The sequence below is a fragment of the Salmo trutta genome, chromosome 4, assembly GCF_901001165.1.
Source record: "Salmo trutta chromosome 4, fSalTru1.1, whole genome shotgun sequence".
Lineage (NCBI taxonomy): Eukaryota > Metazoa > Chordata > Actinopteri > Salmoniformes > Salmonidae > Salmo > Salmo trutta.
Window position 1 is genome coordinate 4,598,803 of NC_042960.1, and position 23,567 is coordinate 4,622,369.

The following is a 23,567-nucleotide window of genomic DNA, read 5'->3' on the forward strand; positions in this document are numbered from 1 at the left end:
ATGCTAGACTGGAACTGGACTGGAGCCGGGCTGGAGCTAGACTGGAGCTAGGCTGGAGCTAGACTGGAACGAGACTGGAGCCAAGCTGAAGCTAGACTGGAACTAGACTGGAGCTAGGCTGGAGCTAGACTGGAACTAGACTGGAGCTAGGCTGAGCTATAAGGGGCTGGTGCAGTTAAGGATGCCATGTCTGCTCCTTCTGCTCATTCCAACTGAAGTTCATTTAAGTTAATCCCTCAAGGTTTTTGTAGGAAACTTTCAAAATGACCGTTTATTGGGCGATTACATGGATGGCTTCTCTTGAATCATATGTCCACGTTCCAGACATTTTTTTAAATGGGAACCGAGTTGACCAAGCTCTATGGCTGCGTTTGCACATGCAGTCTAATTCTGATATTTTCTTCACTAATTGGTCTTTTGACCAATCAGATCAGCTCTGAAAAATATATGATGTGAAAAAATCTGATGTGATTTGTCAAAATACTAATTAGTGGAAAAAATGTATACAGTATCTCTCCTACTTGGCTCCTGGAGGCCCCTGGGTAGGAGACGGGTGTTGTTGTTTACTGATCATGAGGGTGGTGAACACGTGGGGGATGTTTATCAGTAGGGGGAGGGATTACTGGAGGTAGTACAGAGACCTGCCTGTTATACAAAGTTAATGGCCGTCTAAATCCGTCCCTAATCCGCCCGGCGACACACAGAGAGGGCTCCTCAGTGTACGTGCCCAAAGTTCAACACGAACAAAATACAACAACGCTGTTTTGTACCCCTCTCTCTCTCTGTTTCTCTCTCTCTCTCACACACACACACACACACACACACACACACACACACACACACACACACACACACACACACACTCCATCTCCCTCTCTCTCTTTCTCTATTTATCTCTCTCTCCCTCCCTCTCTCTCTTTCCATCTCGCTCTCTTTGTTTTTGTTTCTCTCTCTGAAAGTCCTGTTGTAGTTATTGATTTGATTCCATGAAATGTGGAGACTAACAGTTTGTCTGTCTCCCTCTCTCTCTATGCAGAGGTGGACATTGAAGGCATGGAGTCCCCCCTGGGTGAGGGTGAGCTTGGCGAGGGCGAGGGGGACAGCGTGGACGAGAGCATCAGTGACGACGGCCTCCTGGACGGCGAGGAGGAGGACTACAACCTGCAGAGCAGCTCCAGCGACGCCAGCTACACACAGCATTCCTCCCACAGACTGCAGCCGCACCACTGCTAGGGGCCACCAGGGGGCCCCTGAGGGCCACACCTCCAATCAGCCCTCTATGACCCCAGCCCCACGTACCCTCCTATTCCCTTCCTACCCTCCCTAACATTGCCCCAGCACGCACCCCCCCCCAGCCCACGCTACGCCGTCATCAGCCACCCCCCCAGCAAACAGCTGCTGTGGTCTCCCCCTCCCCCACCCATCCCCAATGTCCCCATTGGCGCTTATTCCCTGGAACCAGGAAGTAGACTGTAGATGTTCCTGTCGTGGCTGACTTCCTGACTTTCTCCTGTCCTAACCCCTACACCACACCCTACCTCACCCCTATCCTATCACCCCTTGTCCCGCTTATCTTGCCTAACCTGACCCCCAGACCTCCCTCACCTCTACCTGTTGTTGTGGCTGCAGGCTCGGATATAGCAGAGCAGTTTGTGGTTTTGTTGGGGACCTCTGTGGTGTGGTGGCAGACAGCTTTGACTTGTCAATGGGAACTCAGCGTGTGTGTTTAACTGTGTGTGTTTGTGTGTGTGTGTGTGTGTGTGTGTGTGTGTGTGTGTGTGTGTGTGTGTGTGTGTGTGTGTGTGTGTGTGTGTGGACAGATGGAGAAAAAAAAGAACGTTCAATTGGAACATATCTCTTGTTAATCTACAAACCCCAATCAATGTTACCAAATGTACTGGACATTAGGGTCAATATTTCTAAGGGCAGCACATTGATATCTCTCCCTCTGGCTGAGTTCCTTAACCACTACTCCACACTACCGAACACGACACTAGAAGTGGGTCTGAAATGGCACCCTATTCCCGATATGGTGCAAGTGTCTGAAATGGCACCCTATTCCCGATATGGTGCAAGTGTCTGAAATGGCACCCTATTCCCGATATGGTGCAAGTGTCTGAAATGGCACCCTATTCCCTAAATATTCACACACGGTGCATCCCCAGAATCGAAAACTATACTTTACTTTTCAGTAGCATATTGATGTAGCAATAAAACACGGAAAGATACTGCTTTCTCAAGCATTGATTGATTGATTGCCCTGTTTTACTAAATTATAGAGGACAACTGGGCATTTTGGAGTGGAAGACAGTGGATCAGCAGGATCAGGCCAACCGTTCTTGTTATTCACTAATAGGTCCATTTATTACCCTGCTGTCATCAGTCTACTCCTAGTTCCAACAGTTCTAGATGTGTGTATGCGTGTGTGTGTGTGTGTGTATGCAGGCGTGCATGCGTAAGTGTGTGTGTGCACGGTCGGTACACATTGACAAGTCAAAGCTGTAGAAGTGCATAAAAATAAAAACCCAGCTCTAATGATCAGCTCTCTGTAGAGGAATAGGTATTGCATCAAAACTAATCATAACAATGCTTTCATTTCTCTAACTCAAAGGTAGATTAATGTATTTTCTCTGCTATATCTGTTAGCTTTGGGGACATTGTAAAAGACCAATGTAATGTATTAGAAATGTACAGCACTGTCTCCAAAGCCATGCACACTAGTATAAAATATTGACGGAAGAGGCATATCTTTGGCCTTCTGAACATTTAACCGTTTAGGCCTGAGTTTCTCTCGTAATCCTTAGAGCTTGGCATTCCAACACATCAAAAAGGGCCAGTCCACAACTTGGCAGGTCTGACCAAAAAAAGAACCAAAAAAAAAATCACAAAAGACTTAGAAAAACGTTGCAATGAAAAAAAATAAGCTATCTGTCACTGAAAGTGATAGTGTAGTCTATATTTTCTATTCTATTTTCCTAAATGTTCTCGTTTAACGAAAAGACAAAAAAGAAGAGTATATCTATATAAATATATGACAGACAGACATACAGAAGGCCAGGCTAGTTGAAGGTAGAGAGAGTGTAGAACAGGGAAGCTAGGAACCTGGTTGCCCCCTTCTCTAGAACTCTCCCCAATGTCATTCTGTGCCTTGGTGAGCCTTGGTGACTGTTGTCGTGTGCCCCCTCACTCCTCCTCCCTCCATCCCTACTCAGGTCTTGACCCTGCTACACACTCCCCGAACATCCACCCCCTTGCCCCCCAGCTCCACCCCTTTTTGGAGTAGATGAACACTTTGTTTTAACCCCTTCCACCCCAAGCCAAATGGTAAATCTGACTCCTCCTTGAGTGAAGAAGGGGCACGTGAAGAACTGATTTTAGCCCCTTTTGCCTCCATCGAGTACTCCTCAAGGTGTACCCCTGGTGCGGTTGCCAGGTACGCCCTACCCACTTGACGCCTGCCTGCCTGCCCTGCCACGCAGCTTAAAGTCAACACTGACCATACTGGTAACTCCCGATGGCAGCTTCCATTGACTCGCCCTGGCTGGTCATTATTGGGGTTCAATCAGTCAACCTAATTAGGGGTTTAAACTGCTTATTTTGTTGTTGTGGCAGCCATTTTGTTTTGGCTCCGTTTATGAAATGCACTTGTCTTTGAACAGGAAACCATTGGGCGAGGAGAAGGGAGGAGAATCCAATCAATGAAGGCAGCTCGTGGTGTTTTCCTCCCTCCCTCCTCCTGGTGGCACCTTCCCTACTCTACTACCATAGTTTTACCGTGACCCTGGTGGTCATGGGGCGTCTCGAGACACAGCAATATGACCATCTTGTGCTTTTTAAAGAAGAAGTAGGCGGTTGGTTGGTAGGCAGGCTTGGGTTTTAAAGAAGAAAAAGCCAGATTCGTGCTTCGACTCTGGTTCATTTTGTGACCAACAATGTTAACATTTCTGTTGATGGATTTTACCTCTGAACTCTCTCCATACACTGAAGGAGGGCGAAAAGAAACTAACCCGAGAAAGATAAAGTTCTTGAGTTTACATTCATGTCAACGACCTGTGTACATGACTGTTAGGAGCACAGATGTACTACTCTTTCAGTTTGCGTTTGAAATGAACAACTGAGTAAAACTTGTCAAATGAAAACAAAATATTCTCTTGCACAGAACCTCCCATCAGCTAATGTGAGGCAATGATTAAGTAAGCGGAACACACGTGGGCCAGATATGAGATTTCTCATTTTCAGCGACATCATTTTCTAATGCACATAGCGCACGTTCAGAAAGACTGAGTGGTTGTAGGGCAGGTGTATTAGCAGGGGAGGATACTGATTCAGATACTGAATGTAGGAGCAAAAGAAGTTGAAAAGACGTCATCTCTTCAACGTCTTGTGCTCACTAGGTTTCAGGGAATGAGACTGCTGGATAGTGGTTATGGAATTTCTTTCAATGATGTGCCTTGAAAATAACTTTGTTTTCTTTTAACCAGAGAGATTGTATTTACAGTGTGACAGAGATTGTTGAGCAAATCACTTGGCGATAGGCATTGAACACTAAATGTGTTGATTTGTGAATGAGTTTGGAAACACCTGGAAAAAGTTTCGATTGAAAGATGTGTACACGACTCACAACCCTGTCACAATGCAAAAACGACATTATTGTAAAATTAATCAATGATGCTGTCCAACAAACTTCCTTTAAACGTCAGAGCGGAGCAGAACTGAAATCTCGATAGCTATGAGAGAGAGAGGGGGTGGGGGGTTGACTTTTGTCGAAGCCGAGGTGGTTGATCCCTGCTTTAAAAATCATTTGGTCTGAAATGTATCCAAGTGTGTTTTTCTTTTCAAAGCACAAAAGCACAGCGAAATGATGATTGAGTCTGTCTGCCAGGCTATTGCTGCCAAGGGAGTCAGCGGGAGGGGAGGGAGGGAGGGAGGGAGATTGGGGTGAAATAAGGTTGAGGTTCAGACCAAACAAGCGAAGCCTGTATAGAGGCAAGGGAAAAGTCAACACATGGACATACACTCAAACCTGGGTTCAAATAGTATTGTGAAATCTCTGAAAACACTTTAGCTGTGTTTGATTGTGGCTGTCTGCCTGTTTTTAATGGAATGGGCCCAAAAGAGCAAATCCCACCCATCTGGCTGGCAGGCAGACTTAACAAGCAAAGTATTTGAAATCTTCCTATTTGAGCTCAGGTCTGACACAGTCACTTTCAGAGACAAATAGAACCCATTCCTGTCCTCTTCAAGTGCAGCGCTATGAACAAACAATCGAATAATGCCGGAATGAAAACCCGATTCCTGCCAAATAACTAGTCACTTTGATTTTCTTTCCACCCAATTGCGGACAGTCATCAGACACCTATGGAATCCCATCTTAAATCAGCTTTAATAGCAACATGAAATGTAGATTTTAGTCCAAGTGTATCATTGTCCCTCTTTTAAATCCCTCACTAACCCTTTACTGTCTTTTCTGTTTCTTTCTGTGTGACATTGCTAGAGCACCGTCTGAAGATAGGAATGATTTTTTTCCTCCTTTATGTTAAGAGTTCTGCGATCGTTCTCTTGTTGTCGTCTTGTTGTCGAGTTGGCATGAGAGAACTCTTAGTCCCGAGGGTGTTGTGTGTCTCGTTGATAGGCAGTTTAGGGGCTCCGGAACTTTGGCCAGAGGGGGGCTGGTTGAGATTAGGTTCAGAGGGAGGGAGAGGATGAAGGGGGCTGAGGGAGCTTGGCATCGTAGTCAGGCAAAACACTGAGTAGGGAGAGTTCTGTGCCAGAGACCTGTGAATATGTTCCTTTAATAGCAGATGTTGTAATATGCTTTCAAAAGATGTGCTATATTATATAAGTTCCTATGTATGGATACATGAGTTTACCTGGTGCTGGATAACATTTTGGCACACACTTGAAGGTATTACTGTGTATTCTTTAATTGTAATATAATTAAAAAAATGTTTTTTACACAAGGTTGTCACAGCCTTCTTATTTGCATGATTTAAATATATTTGTGTTTTAATATTTATAGTGGTTCTGAGGTCTAGCTACTGTCTAGGCCAATGGAGGCTGCTGAGGGGAGGACAGCTCATAATAAGGGGTGGAACAGAGCAAATGGAATGGCATCAAACATGTATTTGCTACCATTTCACCTGTCCCGCTCCAGCCATTACCACGAGTCCCCTCCTTCCAAATGAAGGGTCCACCAACCTCCTGTGGTCTAGGCCAGCCGTTCAAAATATTTGATGTAGTTCTAACAGCCGCACACCTGAAAGTAGTCAACTAATCATCACGCTGCTGTTAATTTGAATCAGGTGTGCTGGTGTTACGTTACACCATCATTATGGAACGACTGGGGCGCAACGAGGATTGGGTTGAGAAAGGCTTGTCCAGGCTGTTGTAAGTACTTGATTCAATAGGAATTCAAATGATCCTATTACTATGCAATGATAACACAGGAAGATGAAGCGATATATTATGTAAAATAACCTCAGTAGTCTGATGGAGACTGGAGAATGATAAACACAGGAAAGTGAAGTGATTTATGTAAAATAACCTGTCTGGTGGAGACTGGAGAATGAGAAACAGGACAGTGAAGTGGTTTATGTAAAATAACCTCTGTCTGGTGGAGACTGGAGAGAATGGCCAAACAGTAATAAAAAAGGTCCAATGCAGCTGTTTTTATCTCAATATCAAATCATTTCTGGGTAACAATTAAAATAGAGTTAAATCGTCAAAGAAAAAATGGTTTCTTAGCAAAATGCAAGAAGTTCAGGCAGTCTTTTCTAACAGCTCTTATGCTAAAAGGACAATTTCACAGTATTATTCCAACCTATATATAAAAACACAAATCACTGACTGCCCCTTTAAATAGTTGGCATGCTGAACTTCTACAAGCTCTTTTTAGGCCCCCTGTTGTCAGATTACTGCAATAGCATCACAACATCGACTAAATTGTACATAGGAATATGAAAACCATGGCATTGAACGTTACAATTTCATGACAATATGCAGTAGTTTAGTTTACATAAAACTGAACCAAAACAAAATGAGAGCAACATAAGATTGATAAAGTTGTATCCCAAATAATATTAAATCAGACTTATTTAAGTGCAGTATTATTTCAATGTTAAGACTTATGACAATTTCCTCTAGTCTAAAAATCACAGCCAAAATGATTTCAAAATCATAATAGCTAGTTCTACCTTAAAGGAATGCAGCAAAAATATTAAGACAGACAAACCAATGTCGGACTAATACATTATTAATGTACAATAAAACATGAAATGCATCAACTGTCCCTGGTAAATGTCAAATTCCTAATTTGATATCGCTTGATATATCCAACAAATCAATCGTAGACCTCATTGACAAATTCAGTCGCACGACGCAGTTGAAGGGTAATACAATAATTACTAATTATTTATATTATATGATAAACTCTCAAACTCCAGCATACATCCAGTGTTGTGGAACATTATTATTTCTTCAGCTTGTCTTGGTACCTTCACTGTTATTTGGCATGTCTGATTTTTCACGTTTTATGCTTTTCAAAACAGGCCTCACTGACAGTGCACAAGAGATATGTCCCAGAGCTTACTGAAGTCAGGGTTGTGTTCATTATGGCACACCATATAAAAACATTTTGCAACAGAAGGTGTTTCTATTGGACAAGTTCAGAAAGTACACTACATGACCAAAAGTATGTGGACACCTGCTCATCCTAAATCATGAGCATTTATATTTGTTGGTCCCCTTTGCTGCTACAACAGCCTCCACTCTTCTGCGAAGGCTTTCCACTAGATGTTGGAACATTGCTGCGGGGACTTGCTTCCATTCAGCCAGTGAGGTCAGGCACTGATGTTGGGCAATTAGGCCTGGCTTGCAGTTGGCGTTCCAATTCATCCCAAAGGTGTTCGATGGGGTTGAGGTCAGGGCTCTGTGCAGGCCAGTGAAGTTCGACAGGCCGTTTTTGTATGAACCTCGCTTTGTGCATGGGGGCATTGTCATGCTGAAACAGGAAAGGGCCTTCCCCAAACTGTTGTCACAAAGTTGGAAGCACAGAATCGTCTAGAATGTCATTGCATGCTGTAGAGTTAAGATTTCCCTTCACTGGAACTAAGGGGCCCGAACAATAAACCGCCACAGACCATTATTCTTCCTCCACCAAACTTTACAGTTGGCACTCTGCATTGGGCAGGTAGTGTTCTCCTGGCATCCGCCAAACCCAGATTCGTCCGTCAGATCGTGAAGCGTGATTCATCACTCCAAAGAATGCATTTCCGCTGCTCCAATGGCAACGAGCTTTACACCACTCCAGCTGACGCTTTGCATTGCGTATGGTGACCTTAGGCTTTTGTGCGGCTGCTCAGCCATGGAAACCCATTTCATGAAGCTCCCGACGAACAGTTATTGCGCTTACGTTGCTTCCAGAGGCAGTTTGGAACTCGGCAGTCCCATTCTGTGAGCTTGTTGCCTACCACTTCACGGCTGAGTTGTTGTTGCTCCTAGACGTTTCCACTTCACAATAACAGCACTTCGTTGACCAGGGCAGAAATGTGACACTGACTTGATGGAAAGGTGGCATCCTATGACGGTGCCACGTTAAATCACTGAGCTCTTCAGTAAGGCCATTCTACTGCCAATGTTTGTCTATGGAGATTGCATGACTGTGCTTGGTTTTATACACCTGTAAGCAACGTGTGTGGCTGAATTGGCCAAATCCACTAATTTGAAGGGCTGTCCACATACTTTTGTATCTCTGTTTCCCTCTGAGAACATTTTCTTGCGTTTGGTGCCTATTGAACATGCCCCTAAGTTGTGGCAGGCGGTCAGACAGGGGCTCAGTACATGAGATGTATTAATGCTAGGCTAATGAAAACAAGAGGAGCAGAGCCTAACCCCAGAGGAGCAGAGCTGTTAGTTAGTGGTTTAGATGGACATATTGAACACCGACACCTTGATACAAGCAAGCTTCCAGTCAATGAAAAGGCGTGTGCATGAGTGTGTGTGCATGCGCAGCTCAATTCTGATTTGTTTTTTCCTCACAAATTGGTCTTTTGACCAATCAGATCAGCTCTGAAAAAAAACCAGAATTGGCCAGCCTGTGCGTTGCATGTGAATGTGTTGCTTGTGCCTGCCCTGCGTGCACAGTGTCCCAGTCCTGGTTCCAGCCGGCAGCAGTGGATGTTCCCTGTTGTCACACGTACTGCTGGGGCTGTTTCTGTGGGGCGGCGGCCGAGGCCAGGGTCTTGGCTTTCTCTGTAGCAGTCTTCACTGTGTCCCGGACGCAGGGCTGACGCTGGGGTGCCTCTCCTATGGGCAGAAGACAAGAGAGACATGGGGTGAGTGTGTATACAGTAAACTAACCAACTCGGTTCCAAAACTGGTGCTACCATGAATCCAACATGTAAACATGGAGTGAATGAATACAACTCCACATTACTTAGACTTGATATCCTGGGACTAAAAGTGTGTGTGTTGGAAAGATCACAAGGCTCAGGTAACAGGGATTTTGTCATGAGGCAGCCAGCAGGTCTTCTGCTCAGGGGTTTCTTCCTGGGTCAGCATTCTCTCTAACAGTGTGTGTGGTTTGGTTTCACTATTCTTGTGGGTACCAGAAGTCCTCACAAGGATAGCAAAACAAGGAACATTTTTGACAAGTGGGGATATTTTGCCGGTCCCCACAAGGAAAAATGGCTATTTTAGACTTAAGGGTTAGAGTTAAGGTTAAAAAGTTTAAGGAAAATAGGATTTTGATTGGGAATACATTTTAAAACAAGTGTGTGTGTGTGTGTGTGTGTGTGTGTGATTGCCCTCTCTACACGTGTGTGTGTGTGAAACAATATCATAACCTTTCCTCCATCTAAAAAAGGCTATTTTAGACATAGGGGTTAGAGTTAAGGTGATCTCTACCATCCTCAGAGGTCTCCTAGTCAACACACTACCACCGTCACAACAGAGACAAGCAGAGCATTCCTCTTCTTCAGTGTGAGTTGTGAACACTGAGGCCATCCAAATGCTTCTAACAGATACTTCAAACATCTGGAAAATATTTAGACTGCCGGAGAGGAGAGGAGCCAATCTTGGAGTGGTTGTTGAGGCTGAGCGATCCTATCTGGAGCGACCAGTAGGGAGGAGAGGGAGAAAGAGAGAGACACACACACACACACACACACACACACACAATGGATCCAGTCACAGGCCAAGAAAGACGAAGATGAAAGTTAAGGAAAGAGATCCAAAGAGGGCGAGAGAAAGATACTCAGAAAAAGCTGCTGGGGACTCCAGCAAGAGAAACCTAGACAAGTGTCTTGGTCAGGCCCACTGAGTCTGGCCAGCCTCCAGTCTCCAGGACATGGGGTCAGTGGCAGCATAGCGTGACGTGGCCCAGAGGAACCTTAGCTCAGGGGACAAACTGTACTGGGAACAGGGACAAGGAGAGATGGGACAGAGGGAGGAGGCTACTACAGTAACTGTACTGGGAACAGGGACAAGGAGAGAGGAGGAAGCTACAGTAACTGTACTTGGAACAGGGACAAGGAGAGAGGAGGAAGCTACAGTAACTGTACTGGGAACAGGGACAAGGAGAGAGGAGGAAGCTACAGTAACTGTACTGGGAACAGGGACAAGGAGAGAGGAGGCTACTACAGTAACTGTACTGGGAACAGGGACAAGGAGAGAGGAGGAAGCTACAGTAACTGTACTGGGAACAGGGACAAGGAGAGAGGAGGAAGCTACAGTAACTGTACTGGGAACAGGGACAAGGAGAGATGAGGAAGCTGCAGTAACTGTACTGGGAACAGGGACAAGGAGAGAGGAGGAAGCTGCAGTAACTGTACTGGGAACAGGGACAAGGAGAGAGGAGGAAGCTGCAGTAACTGTACTGGGAACAGGGACAAGGAGAGAGGAGGAAGCTGCAGTAACTGTACTGGGAACAGGGACAAGGAGAGAGGAGGAAGCTGCAGTAACTGTACTGGGAACAGGGACAAGGAGAGAGGAGGAAGCTGCAGTAACTGTACTGGGAACAGGGACAAGGAGAGAGGAGGAAGCTACAGTAACTGTACTGGGAACAGGGACAAGGAGAGAGGAGGAAGCTGCAGTAACTGTACTGGGAACAGGGACAAGGAGAGAGGAGGAAGCTACAGTAACTGTACTGGGAACAGGGACAAGGAGAGAGGAGGAAGCTACAGTAACTGTACTGGGAACAGGGACAAAGAGAGGAGGAAGCTACAGTAACTGTACTGGGAACAGGGACAAGGAGAGAGGAGGAAGCTACAGTAACTGTACTGGGAACAGGGACAAGGAGAGAGGAGGAAGCTACAGTAACTGTACTGGGAACAGGGACAAGGAGAGAGGAGGAAGCTACAGTAACTGTACTGGGAACAGGGACAAAGAGAGGAGGAAGCTACAGTAACTGTACTGGGAACAGGGACAAGGAGAGAGGAGGAAGCTACAGTAACTGTACTGGGAACAGGGATGAGGGGAGGAAGATGTTCTATGCTAGGCCAGGCTAAGACTTCATGGCACCACATGTACTGTTCTACTACATAGACAATGGGGGGGAAACTATGACAACACTCTCTTCCTCCCTGTCTCCCTCTGACTGAACCCAGCCCAGCTGCAGGTCTGGAGCCACTGACCAGAATAACCACAGCCCTGGTCCCTTCCCAGGGCCGACTGCCTTGGCTGACCCCCAGAGCACCCTCTCTCTGGGGGGGATGGAAGGCTTCTGAGGCCTCCACACAAAGCCACATCTTTCCTCTGGGCTCTTTGAGCTCAACCCTCGCTCTCTTTCTCTTCGCTTCTCTTTCTCGGACGCTGTCGCGAACCTCGCGGCTGGAGATGCAGGCAGGAGGGAAGATTAGTCGCTTCACACAAACGGATGTGTGTGTGCATGCAGTCGCAAACACACCGATGCAGTCGGATAGTCTCTAGCACACACACCAACAGAAATACGTGCAGTCTCACACTCCGTTATGAATAAAACCCCTTTGATGTTGGCCAACGACAGGAGGTGGTCCTGGTTGTTTCTACCACACTGTCTGAAATCGCACCCTACTCCCCATCGGTCCTGGTCAAAAGTAGTGCACTACATAGTGGATAGGGTGACGTTCCAGACGCACGTGACTTTGATCAAACCTTCGTGAATATCTGGTATGCTTGTTTGACGATTTCTCAGTTTTGTATCATCCTTGCTCCGACTCCTTTCACAGTACTGGAGCCACTGCCTAGCTGGCGGCGTGTATCGGAGCCACTGCCTAGCTGGCGGCGTGTATCGGAGCCACTGCCTAGCTGGCGGCGTGTATCGGAGCCACTGCCTAGCTGGCGGCGTGTATCGGAGCCACTGCCTAGCTGGCGGCGTGTATCGGAGCCACTGCCTAGCTGGCGGCGTGTATCGGAGCCACTGCCTAGCTGGCGGTGGAGCCCAATTAACTGAAAAGTTGGGCACAGTGGGAGGTTGGGTAAGCAGAGCGGTGCGAAGTGTTAAGATAAAGGGACCCTGTAAAGCTTTAAACGCTAGGAACGATCCTCCACTATGTGTGAATGATCTGGCAGGGGGTCTGCACCCTGAGGAAATATTATATTCCCCAAGTAAGTGAATTAATAAAACGCATGAAACGAGAAATTTCCTTTGTTCATGTCGCCTGAACAGGAGAATTAAATATCACAGAAGTGACATGAAATCAATTTAGAGTGGAATATGATTCAATCATACCTATATGATTCAATCATACCTATATGATTCAATCATACCTATATGATTCAATCATACCTATATGATTCAATCATACCTACATGATTCACAGCTAAACTAGATTTTTCATGAAAATAAATCCCCCTTGACATTCATCTCAAGTTAGAATTCCTTCAGCCTACATACACTTGCATCAACCGGGGAAAAATGACAGTACACAATCTACAAAACATTATGAACACCCGCTCTTTCCATGAAACACACTGACAAGGTGAATCCCTTATTGATGTCACTTGTTAAATCAACTTCAAAATCAGTATAGGTGAAGCCTTGAGAAACTGATTGTGTGTGTGCCATTCAGAGAGTGAATGGGCAAGACAAAAGATTGAAGTGCCTTTGAATGAGGTATGGTAGTATATGCCAGGTGCACAAGAACTGCAACGCTGCTGGGATTTTCCACTTTCAACAGTTTGCATTGGCGTCAACATGGGCCAGCATCCCTGTGGAATGCTTTCGACACCTTATAGTCCATGATCCGAAAAATTGAGGCTGTTCTGAGGGCAAAGGGGGTTGCAACTCAATATAAGGAAAGTGTTCCTAATGTTTTGTACACAGTATTTGCAGCAGCTACAGATAAGCACAATACAGGATCTAATGCTCTAGAATAGCTGGTGTCTGTCCACATTGATGCCAAAGGGAATTATGACTGGACTGCATTGTTCCTCAACTACTGTGGATACTAGAGATTGTTCTAGAAATGGCTGCCTAGTGGCTACAGAAGCTACTACCAGACAGACATGTGACATCCCCCAGCAAGGGGTTGGGACGAAGGTGTCACAGATCTATGGCTCTGATCCAATATCCACACCTGTTGTATTCGGCGCACGTGACAAATAAACTTTGATTTGAAGCATACCATTTAGGAGGAAGCTATGGTTGTCTGAAATGGCATCTTATATACTACATAGTGCAGTGCACTACTATTGACCAGGGCCCATAGGGCTAAAGTAGTGCACTCTATAGGGCACAGGGATCCACTTCAGACAGTCTGTATTGGACAAATGGTACAATAGTATGGATATTGGATCGTAGCCATGCCTAGTCCAGCTGTAGTGACAGACCCTAGTACTGTACTGACCACCATAATAAACCTGATACCTAGTCCAGCTGTAGTGACAGACCCTAGTACTGTACTGACCACCACAATAAACCTGATACCTAGTCCAGCTGTAGTGACAGACCCTAGTACTGTACTGACCACCATAATAAACCTGAGACCTAGTCCAGCTGTAGTGACAGACCCTAGTACTGTACTGACCACCATAATAAACCTGATACCTAGTCCAGCTGTAGTGACAGACCCATGTACTGTACTGACCACCATAATAAACCTGATACCTAGTCCAGCTGTAGTGACAGACCCTAGTACTGTACTGACCACCATAATAAACCTGATACCTAGTCCAGCTGTAGTGACAGACCCTAGTACTGTACTGACCACCATAATAAACCTGAGACCTAGTCCAGCTGTAGTGACAGACCCATGTACTGTACTGACCACCATAATAAACCTGATACCTAGTCCAGCTGTAGTGACAGATCCTAGTACTGTACTGACCACCATAATAAACCTGATACCTCGTCCAGCTGTAGTGACAGACCCTAGTACTGTACTTACCATCGCAATAAACCTGAGACCTAGTCCAGTGTAATGAAAGCATGATGAACACAGACAGAGGGGACAAAGACAACAATGGAAATATGTCCTATAAGTCTTTGAGGTGTGTGTCTAGTCTGCTGCCTCAGTGTGACACTAGGACAATGTCAGACAGAACGCAGGCCTCGCCACCGTCATGGTTACCACCGTCATGGTTACCATCGTCATTGCCAAACATTGGACAGCTGTGATTATCTGTTATGAACTGATGTTTGACATACAGGGCAGTCAGAAATTATTCACACCTCTTGACTTTTTCAAGTGTTGTTACAGCCTGAATTCAAATATTATTAAAATGGAGAGTTTGTCATTGGCCTACACACAATACCCCATAATGTCAAAGTGGAATTTTTACAAATAAAAGCTGAAATGTATTCAAACCATTTATTTTTATTTTACCTTTATTTAACTAGGCAAGTCAGTAAAGAACAAATTCTTATTTTCAATGACGGCCTGTTCTGGGGGAGAACGACAGATTTGTACCTTGTCAGCTCAGGGATTTGAACTTGCAACCTTTTGGTTACTAGTCCAACGCTCTAACCACTAGGCTACCCTGCCACCCCATTTATGACAAGCCCAACTAAGTTCAAGAGTAAAAATGTGCTTAACAAGTCATACAATAAATTGCATGGACTCACTCTTTGTGCAATAAGTGTTTAACATGATTTTTTTGAATAACTACCTCATCTCTGTACCCCACACATACAATTATCTATAAGGTTCCTCAGTAGAGTAGTGAATTTAAACATGGATTCAACCACAGACCAGGAAGGTTTTCCAATGACTCGCAAAGAAGGTCACCTATTGGTAGATGGCAACAACAACAAAAATATCTTTGAATATCCTTTTGAGCATGGTGAAGTTATTAATTACACTTTGGATGGTGTATCAATACACCCAGTCACAACAAAGATGCACAGGCAAAATCCTAGAGGAAAACCTGGTTCAGTCTGCCATGCACCAGACACCGGGAGAGGAATTCATCTTTCAGCAGGACAATAACTTAAAACAAGGCCAAATTCTACACTGGAGTTGCTCACCAAGAAGATAATGAATGTGGCCGAGTTACAGTTTCGACTTAAATCTGCAGAGAGACCTGAAAATGGTCAACAACTAATTCGACAGAGCTTGAAGAATTTTGAAAAGAATAATGGGCAAATGTTGCACAATCCAGGCGTAGAAAGCTCCTAGTGACTTACCCAGAAAGACTCACAGCTGTAACCGCTGCCAAAGGTGCTACAAAGTCATACAAAGTATTGACCTCAGAGGTGTGAATACTTATGTAAATAAGATATGTATTTCATTTGTAATAAATTAGCAAAAATGTCTAAATATGTCTTCACTTTGTCATTATGGGGTATTGTGTGTAAATGGTTGAGGAAAAACTATATATTTAATCCATTTTGAATTCCATCTGTAACACAACAAAATGTGGAATAAATGAAGGGGTAATGAATCCTTTCTGAAGGCCCTGTGGCATATGGCGCAGTCACGTAACGCGTGGGACAAAACACTGGTCTGTGACTATACGGTTTAAGCTAATCACATGGGATGTTTTCAGCCTCTGAACATAGACAAACGGTTGAATCAGTGACTCAACCGGACTCGTTCAATTAGGAGAGTGGGAACTTGTAGGTGTCAATCTTTAGGGAGGGATATCTCCGAGACGAGAACATGGCCATACTCAGACATGCAGTAAATCAGTAATCATTATCGCCGTATCACTCCACTCGGCGAAGGACTTCAAGAGACGCGTCCGTCTGGCGACGCTATCACGGCCTGATTATCCACGGACGACTGTGTGTGTGTGTGTGTGTGTTACACTTCAGGAGACAGAGAAGGCATGATGGGAGGGTTAGAGTTGATTGGTGGGTGGGAGCTGTGATTAATTTCACGACTTCACTTCAGACCACGGCAATCAGCCATGAGTAGACTTTGACAGACTTTTTGGTACTTTGTAATGTGGAAAATATGACGGAAAGCACCAATCTCCAAAAATATAACTTTTTCCCTCTAAAAAAAATTTTGCCCATCGCCTCCAACCACATAAATCCCAGAAATAAAGTTGTTTGGTTTCCTCCTCCTCCTACTTCAGTACGTACTGTGTAAGTTAGACAGAGCGTACTCCAGGCCCTTCATGGCCTTCACCTGGTTGCTCTTGAAGCGGGCCAAGCCAAACTCCTGGGGAACAGAACAGACGGACATGACAGGAAACAGCAGGGTTTAAATGGTGGAGACATGAACAGCAGTGTACTTTCCCCCCCTCTCTTTCATCTCTCGTTCTCTCTCTTTCCCGTCATCTAGACTTCCCTTTCTCTCTCTAGGGGTAGTCAAGGCTAGCACACACTGCTAATAATAATAATAATAATTTTCTACCCTTGCGTAGAAAACATTCCTGGTGGAAGATGACCATTTCTTTGTTTTGGCATCTGCAGACACACTTTTCCTCTTGTGCATTATTCGACCCTATAAACCCTCTGTGTGTGTGTGTGTGTGTGTGCGCGCGCGTGTGTGTGAGAGAGAGAGACAGAATGCCTAGCTTGCTGAGGTGGAAAATACTTATGTGGGCCTCTTAGATTTGTCGACCAAATATCTGGGTCGAACTTAAGGGAAAATCTGTTTTTCAACTCAGACTGGGCTTTTGTTATAGATGGATTATATATATGTATGTTCTCATAGGTGTCCAACAACGACCGCAAGCAGATCCTTCAAATTGATTTCCCAGGCTACAAATGCAAATGTACTGCTGCTATTTAATATCTGCTCCCATTAAACGGGTCATGGCTTTGGTGATGAAAAGGGGTCGTCTGTCCTGAGGTACTTGAACTATTTTGCTGTAGTGTAGTGGTCCTCTGAGCCTCGTATACGTGGATGTATTCAATAGCCATCAGACCTGGGTTCAAATAGTATTTGTTATCCATTCAAATAATTTAGCTGCACTTGTTTGAGCTTGATTGGCGCAATGTCACCAATGGAGTAGTCCCAAAACCAAACTCATTTGGCACCCCAGACAGGCTCAATCAAACTCTCAAAGTATTTGAAAGAAAGCAAATTATTTGAACCTAAGTCTGCTTCGAACATTACTTTAGTCCTGGATGTAGACTCCATACAGGGCTGTGCCGTCCTATAGCTGGTCTGGGGCTGTGCCGTCCTATAGCTGGTCTGGGGCTGTGCCGTCCTATAGCTGGTCTGGGGCTGTGCCGTCCTATAGCTGGTCTGGGGCTGTGCCGTCCTATAGCTGGTCTGGGGCTGTGCCGTCCTATAGCTGGTCTGGGGCTGTGCCGTCCTATAGCTGGTCTGGGGCTGTGCCGTCCTATAGCTGGTCTGGGGCTGTGCCGTCCTATAGCTGGTCTGGGGCTGTGCCGTCCTATAGCTGGTCTGGGGCTGTGCCGTCCTATAGCTGGTCTGGGGGTGTTTTCTGTTGCGCTGTGGCTGTTCTGTACGACATCTGTGCTGTACCTGGATAGGTCTGGAGAAGCCGTAGACTCCAGAAGAGATCCAGGCCTCTCGTCTGAGCAGCGTGAAGGCAGGCCGGTCCTCTGACTGCTGGAACACGCAGCGCTCCTCCACCGTCTAGGAGAGGATGGGGGAAGAGGGTTGTTAACCAGGTGGTGTTGGTTTGCTGCCCTCAACTATAGGGCACAATACATAAAGAAGCAAACAACTTCAATGCAAAATGAACGAAGAACAAGTTATGAATTCCACTTCATTTTGAGTCACTGGTTGCGTGCGATAATAAATGTTTTAGAAGAGTCTGACATTTTGTTCCGAAATATGATCTTGGAGATGATTACAAAGTTGTTCCATCTGTCTAGTGATATGAGTCATCCTCTCCTTCAGCTGCCGTCAAGTGGAATCAAAACAAGACAGCGCTCGCTAGCACGCCGCCACAACGCTTTGCGTTAACTAGACGGCGGGCATAATCTGGTGGGGTGTGGGTGTGTTCCTTATGGCGCTCCTCTCTGCTCATCCATCAAGTTGACAGCACCATATATCTTGATCGATAGACATCAAGTGTTGGCGATCTTGAGATGAATACAAAGTGGGAAGGGGATGAACAAAGTGCTGGTTGAATCATAAAAAGGTCTGTGCATGATTGTAGTGTAGGTCTAGTTGACATTGACCAGGTATGGTGAGATAAAGTGTCTCATTTAGTCTCTCACATTAAAGCCTTGTCTATTGCTAACCGTAGAATGGAGAGTGAACTCCGACTCTCGTAGAGACGTAAACCATGAGATATCCACCCACCCTGGTTACACAACGTCATCTTTCTTATCCAACAAACCAGGTCCCTGAGAAACAGAAAACCACCAACAATACATTTCACGTCTGTGTCTCTAGTCAAGGGTTTACCAGTCTGAACCAATATCCAGCCAGACTGCAGAAATGTTGCCGTTCTCTTTTTTTTTTTTTTTTACAAAATGTCACAAATTATATACAATGGAAAACCTTGTGGGTATCAACATGAAGGAATTTCTCTGGAAAACAGTATATTCATTGTGCTGTAGGCTTGGAGACGGTCGGTTGCTAGAGAAAACAAACAAGCGCGACCAGTAAACAAGCCAGTCTCTCAGGGGGGCGGGGCAACGCAGAGGGCACTTTCTTGTCAATGTCTTGTGGCTGTAATATAGGTCAACCACTGGAGGTCATGAAGGGGCAGAAACCAACCTAGCCTAAACCGTTGAGGAAAAGATCTTTCATTCCGTATCTAAAGATATGCAATAATAACACTTTATTTGGACAGCAGTTTTCATGTAGACGTGCATATCAAAGTCTCTGTTCAATAGTAGGCTGTGTGCTAATGCGTAGATACATTCTTATCTTAGTCAATACTAATAGTGTCAGTCTTTCCTTTTTTTAGCTGCGCCGCAGCTAAACGCAGTAGGGGAAACCCAGCGTGTTCCTCTGTCTGGTGGTGGTGCTGATACTATCTCCTAAAGATAGAACACGGATTTCTAACAAATACAAGATACTCCACGGTGTTGAGTCAGTGTACTGTGAAAGGACACACCAACCTAGTAAAACAGAGAGAAACCTACACATACTAACAAACACATACATGAACTACATGTGACTGGCATGAGTGTCAAACCCACACGTTTGGTGTTGCAAGCACCATGCTCCAACCACTAAGCTGTGGGAACCAGTATCCCTGGGTTCCAAATCGAAGCCTAGCCCCTACTCCCTAGCCACTTCTTGGTGTAGGGGCTAGGGGTCGATTCGGAATGGAGCATAAGTCGGGGCGTACCTCACCATTAACGTAGTGTGGTTGAGGTTCCAGGTGTACGTGGTGAGGTTCTTGGTGACCGGGTCGACGACGGAGTCCTCTACGATGTAGACGGAGCGTGAGAGGTTGGAGGGGAAGAGGAACTCGGCCCAGCGAGGCATTCGATTGGTCTTGGTGAGCAGGCGTCTGGAGAGAAGCCGCTGGTCCACCGTCACCTCTCGGAACACCACGTCCTCCGTGAGAACATGGGTGCTGATGCACGGGAACACACACAATGTTGGCGGTATGCCATCAGTTGGTCCAATTACTAGTTGTTCAGACAACTGAAAATAACATTTATGACACTTGACATACTCCACAAACAAATTTGAACATTGTCAGTACTTCTGAATTTAACCTGCTAAATAGTTGCAGATTTGTACATTTCAAGTACTTGTATTTGATTATTAGCAATCGAATACAAACCTTGAATCAGGTACTCAAATAAAAGGAAAGATGTCTGGGTTAAATACAGAGCAGATAGTAGCAATACAAACAAAATGAAGCACTTGACTAAGTCACTTCCTTCTGATCTGACAAAGCTGGTATCACTTCTCCACTGTGGTCATTCTCAGTTCTCCATCTTAATAAATCTTCTCACTGTTTTTTCTAAACTTGTAACAGTGTCAGACACCATAATCTCATTGTGATTGAGAGTAGGGCAATTCCACAGTAACATAATGATGCTGAGACTTTAGAATGTATATCAAACAAAACAATGACTGCAAAGTTAAACTGTACAGGGACAAGCATAAGGACTACTTGTAACAATGTCCACTGAACATTTTACAAAAACACATTTGGTTATAGAGTGATGGTTGGTGCCGTTTGTGCAAATTCACAGCTGATAGTAGGAGAAAGCACACAGGTTTTCCATGGGTCTGGAGTTTGTGACTCAATGGAAAATAGGCATAGCCCTTCTCACCAAATCATTGAGGCATCCGCCATAAAAGCGGGTCAGCGCGAGGTCCTGTACCTGAATGGGTTGGGATACCTCTGCCAGAAGGCAGAGACAACATGGTCCCATGAGGTCCTGATGTCTACGTCGTTAGAGAAGTACTTGACCATTCTCCCCCTGCCTGCCGATGTGCAGGCTGTTGGTCTGAACGCGGACTTCTTCGGATTGTCCTGTCTGTGATAACTATGCTGGGTGCTCTCAGGTGCTACTGACTCCATCCACACACTGAACCCTGGTGAGGAAGAGAGGTGGAGAGAGAGGGGTATTTTAGGATAACAGGTATAATAGCACTGAACCCTGGTGAGGAAGAGAGGTGGAGAGAGAGGGGTATTTTAGGATAACAGGTATAATAGCACTGAACCCTGGTGAGGAAGAGAGGTGGAGAGAGAGGGGTATTTCAGGATAACAGGTATAATAGCACTGAGCCCTTTATCTCAGCTACATGTAGGTCTGATAACATCAGATACTGTATGTGTTCAAAACAGAACCAAAAAGCTATGTTGCTCTGCTCTAGGTTTGTAGCTACTACTGGCTAGCTACAGCTTCAATCATTTTAGTCATATAGCAGACTCTTATGCAGTGCGACTTACAGGAGAAATTAGGGCTAAGTGCCTTGCTCAAGGGCACATTGGCAGATTTTCACCTAGTCGGCTCGTGGATTCTAACCATTGACCTTACAGTTACTGACCCAATGTGCTTAACCGTTAGGCTACCTGCTGCCCGTCCCACAAAATAGGATGTACTGTGTAAAAGTACCTAGCTTAGTATCTCCTGACAGCTGGGTCAAATACACACAGGTATGGTATACCATGTGGGGTATCATCATTCGCTTTAATAGACCTGTCACAGATTCAGTCACATACCGTACAAGGGGAGAAAGAACATTGCTCAGGTTGCATGGGAAATAACGTGGCCCCCTGCAACATGTGACAGTTGTGACGTTAGATGACGATTGGCACAAGAGGTCTTCACTAGTTACCACAGCTACAAAGTCATAATTATCGCTTAACCCCGCCTATTCCTACAAATTATCTTCTTAAAATCTAAGCTTTACCCTAAACTTAACCACACTGCTAACCTTAAGACTAACCTTAAATTTAAAGACCAAAAATAACATTTTTGCTTTCATTAATTTTTACGATATAGCCAATTTTGACTTTGTGGCTGTGGTAACGAGTGACAACCATCATTCAATCGACAAAGCATACCGGTTTTAAAATTAATCTTGTTCTATGAATACTTAGCTACATTGCCAAGCACATAGTTCCCTTTACAATGTACTTGTCTGGATTGCGCGTGCTGGTCTTTGTGGAACATGTCACATTGACTGAAGTGGCATGGCACGATCGTGCTATCAAGCAACCTAGCTGGCAAAAACACTCAATTCATGCACAATTATGAAGGCTAGCTAAGTTAAGTTATTAGCTAGGTAGTAATTAGCTACTATACGGGTTTGTCTAGCTTACTGACATAATTTTAGCAGTTTCACATGGTGAAATGTAGCTATCGTTTTGTTACTTGTTAGCATGAGTAGCTTAGCTAGCTAGCTAATTCCTCAAGACAGATTATATCAGGGTAACAAGTTATCAAACTGTGCTGGACTATGGCAAGTATTTACTGTTCACATACCTGATATACTATCGCAGCATTTATGGGGATTTTCAGTACACCAATAGTTACATTTCCTCCGTCATGTTCCCTATTTTGATAGTAGCGTAACAGCAGTCGTCATTGAATCGGAAGTTACCCAGTCCAAAAATGGCATGTGTAGTATCCAACAATGCACCGCTTTAAGAATGAATATTCATTATAGCACTACAACTCTCTTCTTCTATTGGACTTCATTGGTGAAAACCGTGCCCATGAAGATACATTATCATACTGTATACTTTTTATAACATGAATATCTTTCGTTATTTGTCTGTTCTTGGAGATGTTTACATTTTAAAATAATGCAAGGTAATAATTCACATCCAAACTGTTAATAATTTGTTTTTAGTAGCCTCTACAGTACATTGGCAGTGGTATTTCCCCTTCTAGTGGTCTCTAACAGGTTTGTAATGTGCAGATTGAACTATTTGCATGATTCACGTCGATTTGTGCATCATCTGGGCAGATGTAATCACAAAAACGTTTCATTATTTCTTCATTTAGTAACTATACCACAAACACAGCAATGCATTAAATGGATTTTGTTGAATATGATACATAATAGATACTTGATCATTAAGACAACAATATATAAAATAGTGCAAATGTAAATGCCCATTTAGATTATTAAATATTTATACAATATGAAAGAAAAATCCAAAATAAATAGGCAACATACAATTCATTCAAGAAACTGCAAATGTCTTTCTTATGTTAACTGCTTCAACATTAGTACTGCAGTATTATTTATCTGTAAGATAAACAGGCTTACTATTCATGTCCCAGGTACACCTAAATAGATTTAGTAGTTTACAGTAATAGTTCCAGTAATAGGGTTTCCCCAGTAGGCTTCAGTATCCACACTTAGACCACAGTCTCTACGCCCCACATAAAATCTCTGGGTTTGATGTAGCAGTAACAGGGTCCGTACGGAGAGAAGCCTCCCTCGTAGTACACCACAAAACTGTCCTGCTGCTGCTGAGGCACATGATGCACCTTACTATTATAGGCCCCACAGTGACTGTCCATAGAGTAGGACTTACTATCATAGATACTGTAGTTAGAGACACCTGCCATGGCCATCAAGGCACTAGCTGGGTAGTGTCGCACCTCATCATGATTTGGTTCGCTTTATTGATCAGATGACCAGACTCTTTCACTGTTGTAATGGTAATGGATGCAGTCTGCTCCAGCCCCAGATCTATACCCAGTCTCAGCCTCAGCCCTCTTGTTCCCATCAGGCTCCTCTGAGTCTCTGGCCACCCTGGAAGACTCTTTGGTTCTAGGCATC

At 44.6% G+C, this 23,567-nt stretch overlaps 2 protein-coding genes and 1 long non-coding RNA gene across 3 annotated transcripts in view; 1 reads left to right on the top strand and 2 right to left on the bottom strand.

Annotated features, from left to right (window-relative positions):
• Positions 1–5,957, top strand: part of LOC115191694 (max dimerization protein 4) — a 41,568-nt gene extending 35,611 nt beyond the window's left edge. The window contains exon 6 of the mRNA XM_029749540.1: positions 1,037–5,957. Within this exon, the coding sequence (XP_029605400.1) occupies positions 1,037–1,233 (197 nt within the window). The 3' untranslated portion in view covers positions 1,234–5,957. The remainder of the gene's footprint in view (positions 1–1,036) is intronic.
• A 2,816-nt stretch (positions 5,958–8,773) lies between these two features.
• LOC115191696 (PRELI domain-containing protein 1, mitochondrial) lies at positions 8,774–22,393 on the bottom strand. The gene is made up of 6 exons (XM_029749541.1): positions 22,256–22,393; positions 20,645–20,858; positions 19,656–19,881; positions 17,862–17,975; positions 16,505–16,583; positions 8,774–9,303 (listed from the first exon to the last, which is right to left on the bottom strand). The coding sequence occupies exons 2-6, from the start codon at positions 20,842–20,844 to the stop codon at positions 9,188–9,190; spliced, it is 735 nt and encodes a 244-aa protein (XP_029605401.1). The 5' UTR covers positions 20,845–20,858; positions 22,256–22,393; the 3' UTR covers positions 8,774–9,187.
• LOC115191697 (uncharacterized) lies at positions 11,793–14,686 on the bottom strand. Its single transcript, XR_003877760.1, has 2 exons — positions 13,904–14,686; positions 11,793–13,783 (listed from the first exon to the last, which is right to left on the bottom strand). It is a non-coding gene; the product is annotated as an uncharacterized LOC115191697 (long non-coding RNA).
• Positions 22,394–23,567: the final 1,174 nt, after the last annotated feature.